The sequence below is a fragment of the Sturnus vulgaris genome, chromosome 19 (genome assembly GCF_052056855.1).
Source record: "Sturnus vulgaris isolate bStuVul1 chromosome 19, bStuVul1.hap1, whole genome shotgun sequence".
Classification (NCBI taxonomy): domain Eukaryota; kingdom Metazoa; phylum Chordata; class Aves; order Passeriformes; family Sturnidae; genus Sturnus; species Sturnus vulgaris.
Genome location: NC_142261.1, coordinates 2,343,869 through 2,360,594, shown reverse-complemented (window position 1 = coordinate 2,360,594; position 16,726 = coordinate 2,343,869). Strand labels below are relative to the sequence as shown.

Sequence of the window (16,726 nt, the reverse complement as noted above, 5' to 3'; positions counted from 1 at the left end):
TGTGCCGTGCGGAGAAGCGTAGGATGGAGGTACCGGTGCACCGGCAGAGCGGGCGGGGCGGGGGGAGCACCGGCCCTCCCCGCGGAGCCCGGAGGGTCCCGGTGCCGGTCCCGGTGCCGGTCCCGGTGCCAGTCCCGGTGCCGCGCCCTCCCACTCACGAGGCGCGGCCGGGCCGCGGGAGGAGCATTCCCTGCCGGGCCGCCAATCAGAGCGCTGCTTGCTCTCGGCACGGACCAATCAGCGCCCAGCGAACTCACATTTAAACCCTGTTCCCGGGAGCCGCAGCTACCGCGGTGTGACAGGGAGGGGGCGGGTCATGGCTGCTCGCGCCAATCAGAGGCCTGATAGCCATGATTGGCAGGAAGTTAAACCAATGAGGCTGCCAAGGGTAACGCGGCGTCTCCCTGCGGAGCGGTTGGCGGCGGCGGGGACTCCGCGGGGACAGTCGGGGCCGCCTGGCGCGGGGGCTCCGGGGCGCGGGGCCGCCGCCGCCGCCGCCATGGCCGGAGGTGCGCGGGGCGGAGCGGGCACGAGCGGAGCGGGGCCGGGGCACGGCGGGGCCGACGGGGCTGGGCCCGCGCGACGCGGGCCATCTCCGCAGCGCGGAAGCTCCTCCTGGGAGGTGCGGGGAGCCGGGCCGGCGGGACTCCTCCCCCGCGCGGTGTGCGCAGCTCGCCGGGAAGGGGCTGGGCCGCCGCGGCTCGCCCTGCCGCATCCAGCCCTTTAAACATGGCGCAGGCCGCGGCGGCCGGGCGATGACCGCGGGCAGCAGCGCCGGACATGGCTCAGGCACCGATCTTCCCCCGTTGCTCCTAGGGAAGAACATGCCCAAGACCAGAGCGGGCGGCGTGGAGAAGGCAAGCCCCGAGAGCGCCGAGAGGAAGGGCTCCGGCCGCCCCCGGGCCGGCGGGGTAAGCAGTGCCCGGGCCTGGGCGGGCGGAGTGCGGCGGGCGGCTCCCGGGGGTCTGCTGTGCCCTCCGCTTCCCCCCGGCGCGGCCGAGCCGGTGTGCGGGCTGCCCCGGGGAGCCGCGGGGCTCGGGCCTTCGGAGACCCCTGCAGTCATTCAGAAATCGATTAACTCTAAGTACAGTCGGACTCTGTGTTTGCCTGTGCCCTACCGCAGACAGGCCCTCTGCTCGCCATTCCCTCCGTGCCATCTTCCCCGTCCTGTAGTTGTGTCACAGGCAGCTGATCGGAGGCTGGTTTTCTCTTTGCATTTAACTCCCAATGGAAATAACTGTAGCTATCGCATCAAACCCCGGAGCCCCTCAGCAGCCTTTCGCGTGTTTTGCTGTGCTGAGAAAATCTCTGCTCTCCGGGGTCTCAAGCCTGGCACAGACAAAGACGTGGCAGCGGCGTCTCGGTTGCGCCAAGAGCGCAGCAGGCAAGGAGCTGGGAATGAAGGGAGGAAGCTATGCTGGAAAAATAGTTGTTCGTTTCCTGTTCATGGTGCATTCAAAGCTTGAAGGCTCAGCAGGCAGGTGGACTGCAGTTCACTGTTTTGGGCTTTCTCCCAAAATGCCCATATTTAAACTTTTTACTAAATCTTGAAGACTTTGAAGCTCAAGGTTCGTTGCTTGCAGTTGTTAAAACGAAGTGTTTTCGTAGTATTTCGTGCTTTGAAGCCCCAGGGTTTTAATAAGCAAGTTTTGTCTTTCATAGGCTTTTCAGTAATATTGGAGGTCAGGGAGTGTCCATCTGATTTGCTTTTTCTCAGGCTGTTCCATCGTAATCTCAATCTTTAGTAAAGTTTATTTGTGGACTAAGACTTAAGCCTTTAACTGGTCTGATTCTGTGTGAATTATGTACATAGGAAGTTTGTTATTCGTGACGACGTTAATTATTAAAATTCTCCTATCTATTCTATTGTGTACTTTGTTTACTTTTTCACTGTCTATGACTGAAATACTGAGGTATTTGTTTAGTCAGCTATATTTGAGCTATCTTTTTTTAACTACTGGGACCCTTTGTTCCTTGCTTCTCTAAAAAAATGGGTGCATTTTTTTTCTGTTTTAACTGGCTTGCAATGTCTGCAAATTGCTTTTAGTTGAGTCAAACTATAGCCAAGAAAAACTCATTCTGCCCAAGTTGCATCTGTTTGTCCAGACACTGAGATTTCATGGTTGGAATCCCTGTGCCTGGCATACCCTGCACAGGCAAACATAGCCAGGTGGCAGGAGACTGTAAAAGCAAAGGTGACAGGACTCCACTAATCTTTGCTAAATTTGACACTGCTCACTGTTGGCATCTTGGATCCTGAGCCAGCAAACAAACCCCAGGCTCTGTGGTGTCTGGCCACGCCAGAGGGTTTTGCCATTTTCCTGTTTGGGCTTTGCATGGGCTTTTTAATGGGCTTTTTTTGCCATAAGCAACTTTTACACCTAATTTTTCTATCATACAATGGATAAAAAGATAGCACTGTTTATCTCCCATGCTTTGCTGAGAGGTGACACTCAAGGTAAGCTGTAAAAGTGATTCCTGTGCTGCTCAGTTGAGCATATAATTTGCTGCAGCAACGTTTGACATCTCCTGAGAGTAGCTGGGTAGCTCATACTTCTCTGGCTGTGAGAGCTCTGTACTGGGCCTGGACAATTTTTGCTGCGTTATTCATATTTTTTTTGGCTTGTGCTCTTTGAGGCCGCCTTCCTCCTCAGAAGCTCAGGCTTGGGGGATTTTTTTAGCACCAAAGTTCAAACTGTGAAGCACAAGGGTGGAGGCTGGAGTTAGCTATGACTACCCCATCCTGCCACATTTTATATGAAAGCTCTCCGGGACTGAGAGCTTGCATTAGTTAAGTTCTCAGAGTGCTCAGCATTGTTACGTTTTCACTTAGAAATCAGGACCTTAGTGAGGGTGATGCTTCAAACACTGTAATTTGTATCAGCACAATCTTTTGTCAGCCCTGGTTGCTGCAGATTGTTGTGGCTGCCAGCTTGAGGTTCCCAGAATCTCTGTGCTGAACCGATTTTTTGGTATGGGTCTGTTTTAGGAGAATGCGTTTATTGGTCAATCCAAAATCTACAGCTACCTGAATCCCAACAAAGCTCCTGGTGCTCGCCCCCCGCTTCAAGAAGAAAATTCTGTCATGTATCACGAGGTGAAATGTCAGGGCAAAACACTAAAGGAAACCTACAGGAAAGGAGCTGGTAAGATTGAGCTTTGGATTGCTTATCTTGGTGAATGTGCCCCCTATTCTAACACTTTAATCAAGGAACAAAAGCGGTGAGGAGGAGCCAAAACTGTGGATGCTGCCAGGCTTCACAGGTGCTTCAGTGTAGTGACTAGAAATGGGAATGTTCTGTAAGTTTATGAAGAGGAAGAAGACCCATCTGGCTGTGTTTAAAGGTGCATTTAACAGCCTTGGTAATTTGTCAAAGCACTTGGATGCAAACACTTTTTGCAGGCAGGTATTTTAAGTCCCATTTGACGCAGAGAGTGTCAGGCTTTCTGGAAACTTGAGGCCTTTAGTTCCTAATTTGGCTCCCCAGTTTTGACAAGGAAGTGGAGATGGCTTTAGCTTGTCCCACTGCTGAGGCCTTGCAGCTGTGCTTCTTTTCTCCAGTGAGACTGAAACATCTGTCTCAGCAGATGGGACTGCTAAACCTGATGATTTACTCTACATAAAAGCATTCAGCTCTAAACCACACTCACCTACCTCTGAGTCGGTCTAAGGAGGAGGATGTGGTTGTATTTGGGGTAGGATGCAAAAAAACAAGTAAATGTTGGTTGTGGGGAGTGTAGATTTCTTGTTAGTGCCAGCCCTTTAGCTCCCATGGGTTTAGCCTGGGTGGCATTGGCCACTTGGTACCAGCATCTGCAGCTGCTGAGCCCAGCAGTGCAGGGTCATTGCTGTCCTTTTTCTCTCATTTGACAGAACTATAAACCACTGGAATCCATTTTAAAGCACTTGGGTATAGTTGGCCCTAAGTTCAGAGCCTTACTCGATTTCCTTTTCACCAGGAAAAAAGAATTGTGGCAAAGTAGTCGAAGGTGCTGTGAAACCAGAAGACCAGAAGGATAAGGAAGGTGTGTGCAATCCTTCTGTGCCCTCCTCTGATCAAAATCAAGAGACTGTGGAAACCCAAAAGACTCCCCTGCCTGCAGACTGTGCTGAGGAGGCAAATGCAAAGCCAGCTCAGAAGAAGATGGTTAAAGCAAAACGGGGACCAAGGAAAAAGTGAGTGACTTGTGCAATTGTGAAAGGACAGCTCTTTTTCTCAAGAATATCAGGCTTTAAAAACCCTAAAATAGCATCCAAATACCTACTTTGCAGAGCACTTGTTTGTCTTGAAAGCAAGGTTAGTGTGTTCTACTGTTCCATCACAAGTGAAGTATTTGCTGGTCACCTATGGTAAAAAAGAATTAATGAGCCATTAAGACCTACTTTCCTTTGGAGAATGGAAATTTGTCTTGTTAAAAACAGAACAGTTGGAGGCTTCCTGGCTGAGCTGATATCCTTTCTCATGCTATCAGAGTAATGTGACCTAACATTAATAAATTCCTTGCCAAGCAGTTTTCCTGACCTAAATTTTCGAGTGCCTTCTGGCAAGGCACGCAGGGGGCCCCAGACTTGTAATGTGACCTTCAGTTGATTTCCAACGACATCTCACTTTTATTGTTCAAGAATTAGTACTGGAGTAATGGAAATAGTGTGGGGAAGAAAAGGGGATGTAGCTGTGGTTTGAAGCTAAGAGTACTGATAAAAAACACTGATTCATGTTGATCACCTTTCAACTTACCAAGCTCAAATAAACATTTCTTGCACATACCTTTGCTCTAGAGGTGTAACTTAACAAAGTCTGAAATGTGTGTTCTCTTTTTCTTACTCCTTAGAACACAAGGAAGAGCACCAAATAGAAAAGTGACAGATTATTACCCAGTTAGAAGAAGTTCCAGGAAGAGCAAATCTGAATTGGAGGTAGTGCTTCTTGTTAAAATGACTTCACTTATAACATGTCTGATTAGCTGAAAATTTGGGGAAGTGTGTAACTACCTGTAAATGGTTTCCATTCCAAATGCAAATAATATTGTGCACTTGAAGTATTGTTAAGAACATGCTTAAAATTTGGACATGCTGGTCCAGTTTAGAACAGAATCTAGCTGCTCATGCATTTTCGGGGGGGCAGAAATCTGTCTTTCTGCCATTCAGTTTGCTGGAAATATGAGATGGTTTGGAACAATGGCTGTCATTGGTGGGTAATTTCCTTCCAGCTCTAGAATAAGGACAAAAGCTATCATCAACATTGTGGTTTTGTTTGTTCTTGTTTATTCTGCAGACTGAGGAAAGGAGGAAAATAGATGAGCTGATTACAAGTGGGAAGGAAGAAGGAATGAAGGTAACTACAGTGCCATCCTAAGTAGTCATGTAGTGTTTATTATACAGCATCTTGATTTTAATCTATTTAAACAGAGAACAGCAGAACTCAGTCTCAGGACCCAGCAATTCTCTGATGAAAATGCAGGAAAACTGGAACACACAGTCCTTCCTTTTGAGTGAGCAATGTTGGTCTCTGAAGGATGTGTATGTGCAGCCTCACTTATAAATACTGAGGCAGCTTTAAGGTCTTCACAGAACTGCACTCCCTTGATTGGAAGACTTTGTGTCCAGCTACCCAGTAACTCAGACTGTGTCCCAAACTCATCCTGCATTTCTTCCACAGTGCCATGCATTGTGCTTCTACAGTTTTGCCTGCAGTACACACAAATTCCCTTTTGCAGCATTTTTCTAATGACAAATCATTTCCTAGTAATCAACCTATCTGCAATGATGTAAATCAGCTGGGAAATGAGAAAGTATTTTCTTTTCACCTTAACAGATTGATTACATCGATGGCAAAGGGAGAGGAGTAATTGCTACTAAACATTTTAATCGAGGAGAATTTGTGGTTGAATATCACGGGGATCTCATTGAGATCACTGATGCCAAGAAACGAGAGGCTGTGTATGCTCAAGACCCATCCACAGGCTGCTACATGTACTATTTCCAGTACCTCAGCAAAACCTACTGGTAAGCTCAAGTTTCCAGTGATAGAGGCTTTGAATGCTGCTAATTCTTTTCTTGTTTTCATGCAAATTTTTTGTTTTTAATGGGAACTGTGAATTATGAAATCTTTTGGAGCACTGATCTGTGGTCTGAGAGCCTCCTATACAGCTGGGCTGTGAGGAATGGTAGGTGACTCAAAGCCCTGTTCTTTGAAGTACAACACAAGCTATGTGGAGAGTTGCATCTTCTTGGATGCCTTGTAGTTCTGCAGTGGTCTTCTGCCTAAATTTATCCTCTTGTAAAATGAACTCCTTTGTCTGAATTGTGAGGAGTTGGTTTGGAAAGCTGGATGGACAGACTCCCTGGAAAAGAAACATTTCTTTCAACTTTTGACTGGGTGTCCTTGTTTCTCCAGTCTCACCCACTTCAGTCCAGGCTTTATCATTTGTTTCACATCTGGATTCTGCTATTCCTGGAAACAGGCAGCTCAAACAGCCCAAAGATTTCAGTTTCTGGGTTTTGTGCCAACTTAAAAACCTCTCAGAATTGTTTGTTTCCCTGCCTTGCCATATTATGGCTGTCTATTTAATCATGGTTGTTCTGTAATGTAACATATTAATGTTCTGTTTCTCCTTAATTTTTCAAGACTCGTGTGGATTCCTCCTCCTTTGTCTGATTTGCCCTTTGGGCTCTGTCCACAAAGGTGTCCCTGTCCCAGGCGCAATCCCGCCTTCTGTTCTTGCTCTTTCAGTGTCGATGCTACGAAAGAAACGAATCGTCTGGGAAGGCTCATTAATCACAGCAAGTGTGGCAATTGTCAGACCAAGCTGCACGACATCGATGGTGTGCCTCATCTCATCCTCATAGCTTCCAGGGACATTAAGGCAGGTGAAGAACTGTTGTACGACTATGGAGACAGAAGCAAAGCTTCCATTGAAGCTCACCCGTGGCTGAAACACTAATTCATCTTCCTTGTTTTGGGTTTTTTATTTTTGGACTGAATGTTCTACAAGGAGTCAGTGAATTTTTTTTTTTCCCTGCCCTCACTTCCCTCAGCTTTCTTAGTGGACTGCTTATGGTCTTCCAAGCTCCTTAAAAACTGCCTTTTTGCTTTGAAGTATTTAAATACCTATTACAGTTTTCCAGGCAGGCTTGAATAATTGATCTTAGATTGCCAAAACTTTTATATTGTAAAAGGAAAACCCTCCTTAAAATTTGAATGCTTCTGCACAGTGACCAGTTCCACTTGAGCAGTGAAAGACTTGCACAGAAACTTAATGACTGGGTTGTGCTTCTGCTTTTGCAAGGAAATCTCACGCTCCAGTTTGGGGTGCTGAACTTGGCTGTATGACAGAAGTACTGCTGTACTCTGACTTGGTCATCCAGTGGCTTGACTGCCTGTCACACTGCTTTTCACAGCCCAGTTCTGACAGGCTTCTCTGAGATGGATGCTACTGTCATTCTCAAATAATTTGTTGTAGGAATCCAGTTTCTCTGTGTCATACATTCTGTTGGCAATGAACTTCAAATGCACTGGCACTGAGGGAAAAGGATGGTCAGACTGGCTGCTTCCTTTGGAGAAATGACTCCCAGCCAAATGAGGATCAATTTTGATAGACTGGGTTGATACTGATTACAGATGTGAAGATAAAACTTCACAGTAAGAATCGATGTTTTGACTTTTACTTATTTTCTAAACTTTGAGAAGGTACCCTTTTTTATAGTTGATGGCTGATTGCTGGAGGTGTCTCCCAGAGGATTTTAAAGAAGTAAAAGCTCTCTCCAAAAATTTTTATATTACCTTCCTATGCTAATTAGCCACATCAGAAGCTATTTATTTACTGTGAATGCTTGAAGTAGAGCATAGTGGTTCCAAAAATAGGAGTCATCTTCATATGCAGCTTCAAACTGTAGTGATGGAGTTCATGCAGTGAAGAAAGTAGATTCCTTATTGCCTGGTCCTGTAGGTCTGTCCAGCACGGTCTGGTCCCACTGTCTCACATGGGAGTTGGCATCTCGTGGGTGTTACTGTTGGAGAGCCAAATCTGGCATATAGGCAGGCAATACAATGCAGGTCCTTTATGTTAAAGATGAATTCTTACCAGTTGGAATTTTTGCCAAGGCAGGCTTGGCATGTGTGTAGATGAAAATGGCTGTGAGCCATCAGCCACACTTGCTGCTGGAAGATGTCAGCAAGGGATCTGTGGCTGTGTTAATGTCTTCTATTCCTCATGTCTTGAAGGCTGCTGCTGTTCCAGCTGAATGCCCTCTAGACAATCTTATGCTTGCCTATGTGATAGGTCAGATAGCAACAACATCCTGGTTGTGTGCTCCAGCAGCAAGAGAGGTGGCTTAGTGATGTATTTTTTAAATTAAAAACTTGAAGACAATGTCTCTGTAAAATAAAGAATATATTTATTATTGATGAAACGGCTGCTATACTACCTGTCTCCATTGCAGTTCATGAGCATTTTGAAAGAAAGCTGTGAAAATCATTAGCTATTAAATGCTTTATATTATTTACTGCTTCACACAAGGCAAACTCGTCAGAGCAAGCCTGGGTATTTTCCCATTTCTGAAGAATTAACTGGAGACCTATTACATTACATGTACTGAGTTTCAGGTAAGCCTTGTTGGCCAACTTGTCTGAGTTGGCACTGATTTTTTTCTGGTCTCAGTAACAGAGACCCCAGTAATGTGTACAGTGTCCTGTTAAACTAGAGCACTTCCCTTAAGTCAAAATTGGAATTTTTTTCAATTTTATTTAAACATTTACTTGTTCTCTATCAGGTTGAATAGCTTAAAACCTCTGTACTTCAGCATCACTTTTGTGAACAAGAAAGGGGAAAGATCTCCCTGTTTTACATAAAAGGAAATGTCTTCTCTGAAAGCTTAACTGGTATTTGAGTAGCACTGCGTTGGAGGATGGAAATAAAGCTCATGTTGCACTGCTTATGTATCCTTTACTTTTCTAGGAACACATATAGAGATCTATAGATCTATCTCAATGTACTTCTCACAGGACATGTTGTTTGGATATTTATCTCTGTGCCTCACAAGAAAGCTTCATCTTCTAACCAGGTGTCACAGGGAAAAATACCCTTGGGTTGGGAGCTAAACTGCTTTTTTTAAAGGAGATTGAAAAATACATCCCTGGATAAACCATGGAAGAGGATGGAATTCAGATCACATGTAAGCATCTCTCTTCAGCTCAGAGGTGCATCCTGGCTGTTGCTGATGGATTGTTCCTTTGTTTAATTTTTCTGTGCACAAAGCCTCTGCTCAGGCAATGCAGTAACTGCCTTCCCTGCTGCCATGCTCTAGAAAATACACAATGAGGGCACGGCCAAGGCTTGCTGATATTTTGAAGATGGCAAAAGGACTTGAGTGGTTCTGTGCCCTGGCTGAACGGGCTGGCTCAGGTCAGCCATCTGTGGCGTGGCCTTGCTCACAGACAGTTGTTCCTGACCTCTGAAGGGAGGCTGCAGCTCCGCCTTCTGCTGAGCCACATTCACATTGTGCAGCTGAGCAGATGTGTGAAGTGTCCTATATTTTTCATGCTGCCAGTGTAGGAGAGGGAATCAAAAGACTTCAGAGCCTGCTTTTATTTCCAAAGAGAGTAAGATCACAGTTTGATACCTGTCACTGCTTCTTTTATGTCTGTTCAGACTTTTCTGCTCTGGATATTCCACCTTTCTAAATGGAGAACCTAATTGGTGTCTTTCAAGCTTCTTTTCCCACTCCTCTGTTTGCCCTATATGCTTCCACTGGTGCTAAATCTCATTACTGGGGCCAATACACAGCTTGTGGCAGGTGATTGAAAGAACAGAGCTTATGCAAAACACAACTGCCTACCACAGGAGACCTTCAGCTGTCAGAAATGAAATGTTTGGTGCATCTGTTCCAGTCTGAGCACTGCCTGCACCTCAGTCCTTCATGTGAGCACAGCCAAATTGCAGCAGCTCTTCTTCCTTTGCTGTGCTTTTCTCCACTGTTCATCTCACCCCCAAGCAACCACTTGTGAATGGCATGTCTCTCTTAACTTCCCTTCATCTTACAAAATCATTTGGGCTGAATGTTTTGATAGCTGGACAGGTAAGTGTCTTGTAGTACAGATCATCACAAGCTCTTTTAATAAGAATAAACCCCAACTTTGTATAAACGTTTTATTTTCTACATGTGGGTAATGTCTGACAGTAAGAAATACAAAAAGTATCTGTTTCAAACAGTTTCTGAAAAAGCAGAGTAAAATCTATTCAGAGAGAATATTATACAACGTGATTTTAATGAGATTGCTCATTCTCTACAGTAGGAGTGATGCTGCTGCTTCCAGTCATTGTCTTTCCCAATGCCTCTGAGGCTCATCAGTGCCATTCTCACCAGCAGCAGTTAAGTCCTTGAGGATGCTCATTTTCCATGTTTAAAAGAAAACCTAAAAAAAAAAAAAAATCAATAGCAGAAAGGAAACAATAACGTACAACTGGAAAACAAGGAACAGGCAGGGGGCTGGCCCTGTCAATGTGCTATTTTGGGGGACTTTAGGGACAGAAGCTGAGCTTGTGGGTTCTGTGTACAATGTAAACAAAGCCTGGGGCCAGCAGGGGTGCCCCCACAGCACAACCCTGAGGGGCTGGCAGGGCAGGCAAGTATTTGAATCCTTTTGCTCAGGAATGCTTGTTTTTCCTAGGAAAAAAGTGACTCCCTGCTTGCCTGGGTGGAGGTTGCTTTCCTGTGCAGTGCTTTTTCCCCAGGAAGAGAATTGCTTTATCAGGTTTTTAACTTTACATGGAGAGCAGAAAACAATATGCAGCCAACTAGGCTAAAGTTCAGCATCCATCCCTGGATTCTGTGTAAGGAGTGGGCCATGCTCTCACAAATTCTGCCCCAAAACCTGCAGGCAGACTTACAGCCGTTTGATGATTGTCTTCTCTTCACTGTCCTTGCTGGTGCCAGCAGTGCTGCCACGGGCTTCTTTTTCCAGTTCTTCAGTTTGGTCCCTTTTCTGTGAGATGATCCCACTGGGAAAGGAAGTAATTTTGTTTATTTCTTGTGGGTTTGTGCAGAGTGTGAGAGTGCATGAGTTAGAACCTCTCACTGGGCAGCTAGGACATGGGTGAATGAGTGTTCACAGCACAGGGATGGCAGCCCAGCCTCTTGTAGTGAACTGAAAATAATGAATTATTATCCCTAAATACAGCAATGTGATGGTGCCAGGATTATGCTTTAATGAGAAGACTAAAGAAGTAACAAGCTGACTTCTCCACAGAGAAGAAATGGCAAACCATAATGAAGGTGAAAGGGAAGTGTAATCACACTTGGATTTGTACAAAAGTCCAAGGATAAGAGGAGGATGCAGACACAAATGGTGAATTTCTGCAGGGGTGGATGTGTGGTACCTCCAGTGCAGCCACCCAGGCTCACACCAGGCCTGGGAACAGATGGGAGATTCCCAGCTCCCCTGCAAGGCAGCTGCCTGTTCCTCTTTCCACCCTACAGAGGAGAGAAGAAAGGCTTTGCCTCAGCTCTGGATTTTGCCATCCCACTTGAGTATTTCTACACTCCAGAAGCTGTAACCGCCTACTCCAGGCAACGGTTTCACTTTGACCAAAGGGTGTTTTCCCTGCCTGGAATGGGGCTAGATTTTCCCAGCCTGCACACTCAGTGTTTTCACAGCCTGTCCTGAGCCGACCTCAGTCATTTGGAGAGCTCAGTGGATCAAAGCCTGTGACTGCAGTAGCTGCAGGGGAAGAGTAGCCAAGCAACACTCAACTGGATTTGGAAATAAAAACACAGAGCACTTAAAAACCGGTGTGATACTAGGCACAGAGTAATTCTGAGGCAGACTGTTCTCTTGGGTAAATGAGACAGTGAGCTGTTGGGTGACACTGCAGAGCTCTAACATCTGCATGGTAACTTCTACCCAGAAATCATGATGAAAAATGCAGCCCCCAAACAGCACCAGTCACTTTGAGCCAGTGTCTGAGATGTTTGTTACCTTGTGTTATACAGAGCTTATTTCCAATGTGTACAAGGCATTTTAGAACATCTATTTATCCTCTTCTTCTGCACAATTACTCTTTACTACAATTACAATTAGGATTTTATGTGACTGTTTAGAGGGGAAAATGGGTTTTGGCTTAAGCTGTATGAGGAGATAACTTCACAAATTACTGGACCAGAAAAGCAGCCCTGCCCTGCTCTTGGTGCACAGCACTGTGACTCAAATCACTAAAAACCTGAAAATACTCCCATTGTTACATTTTTAACTTGGCCTCTACTAAATTGTGTAACAGCTGGGAAATCAAAGCAAGAAGCCATTCCACTGCTGCACAGCAAAGCATCCAGCTGAGCTGGGGAAGTGCTGTCAAGCAGTTTGTAAATTCATGGATTTAAGTATAACATTTTGGCTTAACCTGGCTGTTACAGACAAGGCAAAGGGCGGGCTCCCTGTATCCAGGAGGGTGCTGCTGAGATAATCCAACTGAAATCTAATGTGCTCAGACACTTCATGTCTAGATTAAGAAGTAATTTCTTGACCCAAAGAGTTTATAATCCAACCTGATGAGAGGGGCAGAGGTTGGGAAGGAGAGCCTTAGGGGCGAATGAATTTGTAGCACCAAGATCAAGACCCTTCCCACATCCCACCCTTTGACTCACACTGACTCTCCCTTCAGGGAAGACCAAGCCCTTCTCTAAAATCACTTGCTTTGCACAGTTCAAGGGCCTTACACAACCCTCTGTTGGCAGTCTTAAAAACCCCACAGCTTATCATGAATGATGAAAGAGCTCAATATTCTGTTTCTAGATCAGTGCCATAGCCCCGTGGGAGTGAAGATCCGGAGATCAACCAGCGTGGTGCTGCAGGAGGAAGGAAACTTTGACTAAAACTTGAGCTGGAAACCCCCTGTGCTCTTTGGTATGTAGTGTGGCTTTAGACACAGTGTGTGTGCAGCTGCTGTGACTGCACAGATGAATTCCTGTGCATGAGAATCCAGTCTGGATGTGGAGTGGGAGTAACTGTGCATAGGCTGAGAGTGGGACAATTATGGGAACTGTGCAGAGGAAAAGGGAGTTTCAGTTTTAAATCATGTTGCATGGAGACCTCATTGTTCCCCCATTTTTCTTTGCTCACTTGTATGCTCTGGGGAGCACAGGGGTCACTCACATGCCTGGACAGTGCCTATCCTGACCTAGGGGCCCAAACCTGCAAGACTCTCTCCTGATAAGCTTCCCAGACATTAAGTACTTGTTAGTAGTAGTATTAGTTCTCTGCTGACTTTAAGCTTTACCTCTTATAGCACTGTAGCTCCTCTTGCACGACCAGAAGCTGAGCTTTCAGCTGGTTCCTCTCTTGCAATACATCTCGGAGTTCTTGTAAGGTGAACCGGGGCCGGTTGGGGTCTGTGAGGTCTATCACCATCTGATCTGGTCCAAGGCTGCTGGGCTGTAAAATAAACAGCAGTGGATCTTGTAACCTCTCAAAAAACTCAGCATTCAGAGAGTAAAATATCTGGATTTTATAAATACGGAATTTTCAGAACTCGTACGAATTCGTCACAATCCTGATTTTTTTTCCCCAAGCGGTTAATTATAGTTCTTCATATTTTTGTATTCCCTCAGTGACTGTGTTCCCCAGCCAAGTATAGGTCACAGCTGTGACAGGCTCTGACCACAGTTAAAAGCAGTCTCTATCCCAAAGAGTTTGCAATTAGTTGTCAAGAAGATGCTTTTATCAGATTGTTCTCAGATGATGAGAGAGGCTGAGCCATCTAATGCCACACCAAAATTCCGTGTCAAAGAAAGGTGAGAACTGAACTCACAATTTTTACTTTCAAACCTCTGTAGTAATCAAGACATCCATTTCCCTTACACGGGAGTAACAAAGCCTCAGTGTTTGCATACAGTTGTCTCTATGGGGCCGGTCCTGTGTAAGAGCTGAACACGGCGGGTTTGTACTCTGAACTCTGTGCGTGTCTGCACAACTTTGCTGGATCAGTGAAACTGGAGGGAGGAATCCATAGCACTGCGACCCGTAACGACCCCGAAGTAAAGAGCTTCAAGGCTTTTATGGTCAAAGACGGGAAATTACTTTTTGTGAGACTTGTGCTGCTGACACAAAAAGAGACCTCAAGTGTCGGCTGGCACATCTGCTGTGGTTCTGGGTGGGCTGCGCGACCCGCGCGTGGTGTGCCCGTGCTGGGGAAGGGGCCCGGTCCCGTGTGCCCCGGCAGAGTCCCGTGTGTCCCAGCCGTGTCCCATGTGTCCCAGCAGAGTCCCGTGTGCCCGGGCCGTGTCCCGCACCCACCTGCGGGGCGCTCCCCGCGGCCGCCGCCCGCAGCTGCTCCAGCTCCCGCCGGAGGCTGTCCCGCTCCCGCCGCAGCTGCTCCTCGGCCACGCTGCTCTCGCTCACCAGCGCCTCCAGCATCTCCAGCACCCTGACGATCCTGAACTGCAGGCGGGCGCGGGCGGCGGGCAGCTGCGGCCCGGCGCGGAGCTGCAGCAGGTCCCGGCCCACCACGGAGGAGATGTCGTAGACATCCGCGGCCGTTAGCTGGAACGGGCTTTTCTCCAGGGCGCTCTCCAGGCCGCCATCCTCCTCTTCCTCCTCATCATCCTCCTCCTCCAGCTCCTCCTCCCCGTCCCGGCCCCGTTCCATGCCCGCCGCACCCCAGCGCTCCCTCCTCCCTCCCTCCCCGCCGGGCCGGGCGGCGCTGCCGGCGGGGCCGCGGGCGGAGCGGCCCCTCCCGCCCCCGGCGCTCCCATGGCGGCGGCCGCGGCCCCGCGCCGCTTCCCGTCCTGCCCCTTCCCATGAGGAGGCACCGCCCGCTCTCCGCTGCCGGTAAGGGACGGGGAACTCTCCGGCAGCCCCGGGAACCGGCACCGAGGCGGGTGAACGTATCGGCCTGTTCCGCAGCGCCACATCGGCCTCGGCGGCTCCGGGAGCGGGGAGCGGGGACTGGCGGGATCCGAGCGGCCGGGAGCGGGGAAAGGAGCTGAAATCGACCCTGCGGCTCCCCCGGGCCGGCGGATCGGCCCCTGCCCGCCGGGAGAGCCGCGCCGGGCGGGTGAGGGCACAGGCGGCGGCGGGAGCGGGGCTGAGGGGCTGAGGAGCCTCCTCGGGCCGGGGCCCCTCAGGCCGGGGTAGGCCAGGGCAGGATCCGGCTCCCCGACACGGCTCTGTCCCGGCATGTGGACTCAAACAACAGCGACACGGCTGGTTTATCTTTGTGTGCCACACTTTGAGGGATTTTTGGATGAACACGCAGTGCAGCGATGCTGCACAGGCTGTTCCTGACACAGCCGTGAGCCTGTGCCATGCGTGTGTTCTCCCCCACTAGACAATGGCTGACTGGGCCCCCATAGCGAAGGAGTACGATCCCCTCAAGGCTGGCAGCATCGATGGCACGGACGAGGAGCCCCACGACCGGGCCATATGGCGGGCGATGCTGGCTCGGTACGTACCCAACAAGGGCGTCACGGGAGATCCTCACCTCACCCTTTTCGTGGCGAGGCTCAATCTTCAGACCACAGAAGAGAAGTTAAAGGAGGTTTTTTCCCGCTATGGAGACATCCGAAAAATCCGTCTGGTTCGAGACCTGGTCACGGGATTTTCCAAGGGTTATGCGTTTATTGAGTACAAAGAGGAGCGTGCGCTCCTGAAGGCCCACAGAGATGCCAACAGGCTGGTCATCGACCAGCATGAGATCTTTGTAGACTTTGAACTGGAAAGAACTCTCAAAGGATGGATTCCCCGGAGGCTTGGGGGTGGGTTTGGAGGCAAAAAAGAGTCTGGGCAGCTGCGGTTCGGAGGACGGGACAGACCTTTCCGAAAGCCCATCAATTTGCCAAACATGAAAAATGATTTTTATGGAGAAGGATCATCAGAGAAAAGAAACTGGTCTCGTGAGGGAACGAGGGACTGGAGAACGAGGGACCGGGACCACGAGAGGAGCAGGGACAAACGCTGGCCAGAAAGGGAGAGGTCGTGGGCTTGGGGTGACGGTGAGAGAGAGAGGGACTCCAAAGAGGAGAGGAGCAGGGGGAGGGAAAGGAAGGACAGAGACAGGAAGGACAGGGATAGAGACCGGAGCCGGGACAGAGATACCAAGAAGCAAAGAGATGATGATAAGCACCGATAGGTGACCTACCCTTACAGCAGCTTGGGGCTGTGACAGCAATCCCAGAACAAGCTGTGGTGTTGCCACCTTGTGCCTGTAACTCTGCTGCCATCAGCTCTCTGTAGTTCGGTTCCTAATGCAGTTCAGATGTGTGTTGAATTGTTCTTTAGAGAAAATAAACTTTTGTATTAATGTTTTTGAACTGGTGAGTGCTGTAAGGAATGCACGGTGTGTACAGGCATCCCACTGAGCTGAACACACACCTTGTGTGGCTGCCTGGGTGAGGGGTTGTCTGTGGGCCAGGTGTCCTCTTGTTCACTATGAAATAGTCCCGTGCTGGAGACACAGGAACGGAATAGCAACGAACTGAAACTTCTGTGCCCCAAAACAGAAACTGAAGGCTTCATTTTTGTGAAGACTCTGGGACAGGCAAGACCTTTATTAATAATGTGTGCTTAACTAGTTCTGCCAGGTGAGAGAGAAACATGGAACCAATCCACTGCCTGTGACATGGGAGGATGAAATTCCTTTGTACAGAGGAATGTGCACCACAGGGCAGCAAGCACATCAGAAAATGCCTCTTGTTCCTGATGAATCCATGCCACTAAAGGAGGGTGTCACGGGT

At 48.3% G+C, this 16,726-nt stretch overlaps 3 protein-coding genes across 6 annotated transcripts; 2 read left to right on the top strand and 1 right to left on the bottom strand.

The window, feature by feature from the left end:
• Positions 1-358: 358 nt before the first annotated feature.
• KMT5A (lysine methyltransferase 5A) lies at positions 359-8,936 on the top strand. 2 transcript variants are annotated; one of them, XM_014874972.2, is made up of 8 exons: positions 359-509; positions 817-911; positions 2,990-3,146; positions 3,961-4,177; positions 4,834-4,918; positions 5,277-5,336; positions 5,817-6,007; positions 6,735-8,936. In XM_014874972.2, exons 1-8 carry the CDS (start codon positions 374-376, stop codon positions 6,943-6,945), a joined length of 1,152 nt encoding a protein of 383 aa, XP_014730458.2. In that variant the 5' UTR covers positions 359-373; the 3' UTR covers positions 6,946-8,936. The 2 variants fall into 2 exon arrangements, with proteins under 2 accessions (XP_014730458.2, XP_088032215.1); XM_088176089.1 differs by having other exon boundaries at positions 6,630-8,936.
• A 1,199-nt stretch (positions 8,937-10,135) lies between these two features.
• On the bottom strand, positions 10,136-14,677 carry RILPL2 (Rab interacting lysosomal protein like 2). Of its 3 annotated transcripts, XR_015807674.1 has the most exons (5): positions 14,289-14,677; positions 13,273-13,427; positions 11,380-11,473; positions 10,891-11,001; positions 10,388-10,415 (listed from the first exon to the last, which is right to left on the bottom strand). XR_015807674.1 is itself a non-coding variant. In XM_014874844.2 (4 exons), the coding sequence occupies exons 1-4, from the start codon at positions 14,637-14,639 to the stop codon at positions 10,391-10,393; spliced, it is 642 nt and encodes a 213-aa protein (XP_014730330.2). In that variant the 5' UTR covers positions 14,640-14,666; the 3' UTR covers positions 10,136-10,390. The 3 variants fall into 3 exon arrangements, 2 of the variants coding, with proteins under 2 accessions (XP_014730330.2, XP_088032216.1); XM_014874844.2 differs by lacking the exon at positions 11,380-11,473 and having other exon boundaries at positions 10,136-10,415; positions 14,289-14,666; XM_088176090.1 differs by lacking the exon at positions 11,380-11,473 and having other exon boundaries at positions 10,136-10,415; positions 14,394-14,666.
• Positions 14,678-14,703: 26 nt separating this feature from the next.
• SNRNP35 (small nuclear ribonucleoprotein U11/U12 subunit 35) lies at positions 14,704-16,307 on the top strand. Its single transcript, XM_014875075.2, has 2 exons — positions 14,704-14,822; positions 15,322-16,307. The coding sequence occupies exon 2, from the start codon at positions 15,325-15,327 to the stop codon at positions 16,120-16,122; it is 798 nt and encodes a 265-aa protein (XP_014730561.1). The 5' UTR covers positions 14,704-14,822; positions 15,322-15,324; the 3' UTR covers positions 16,123-16,307.
• The last annotated feature ends 419 nt before the right edge of the window (positions 16,308-16,726 follow it).

Coding starts and splice junctions, on each gene's coding strand:
- RILPL2 (XM_014874844.2), bottom strand. CDS start 14,639: ATGGAACGGGGCCGGGACGGGGAGGAGGAGCTGGAGGAGGAGGATGAT. Junction 11,002..13,272: donor GAGCTACAGTGCTATAAGAG/GTAAAGCTTAAA, acceptor TTCCTTTCCCAG/TGGGATCATCTCACAGAAAA. Junction 10,416..10,890: donor AAGACAATCATCAAACGGCT/GTAAGTCTGCCT, acceptor TTTTTTTTTTAG/GTTTTCTTTTAAACATGGAA.
- SNRNP35 (XM_014875075.2), top strand. CDS start 15,325: ATGGCTGACTGGGCCCCCATAGCGAAGGAGTACGATCCCCTCAAGGCT.
- KMT5A (XM_014874972.2), top strand. CDS start 374: ATGAGGCTGCCAAGGGTAACGCGGCGTCTCCCTGCGGAGCGGTTGGCG. Junction 510..816: donor CGCCGCCGCCATGGCCGGAG/GTGCGCGGGGCG, acceptor CGTTGCTCCTAG/GGAAGAACATGCCCAAGACC. Junction 5,337..5,816: donor GGAAGGAAGAAGGAATGAAG/GTAACTACAGTG, acceptor TCACCTTAACAG/ATTGATTACATCGATGGCAA.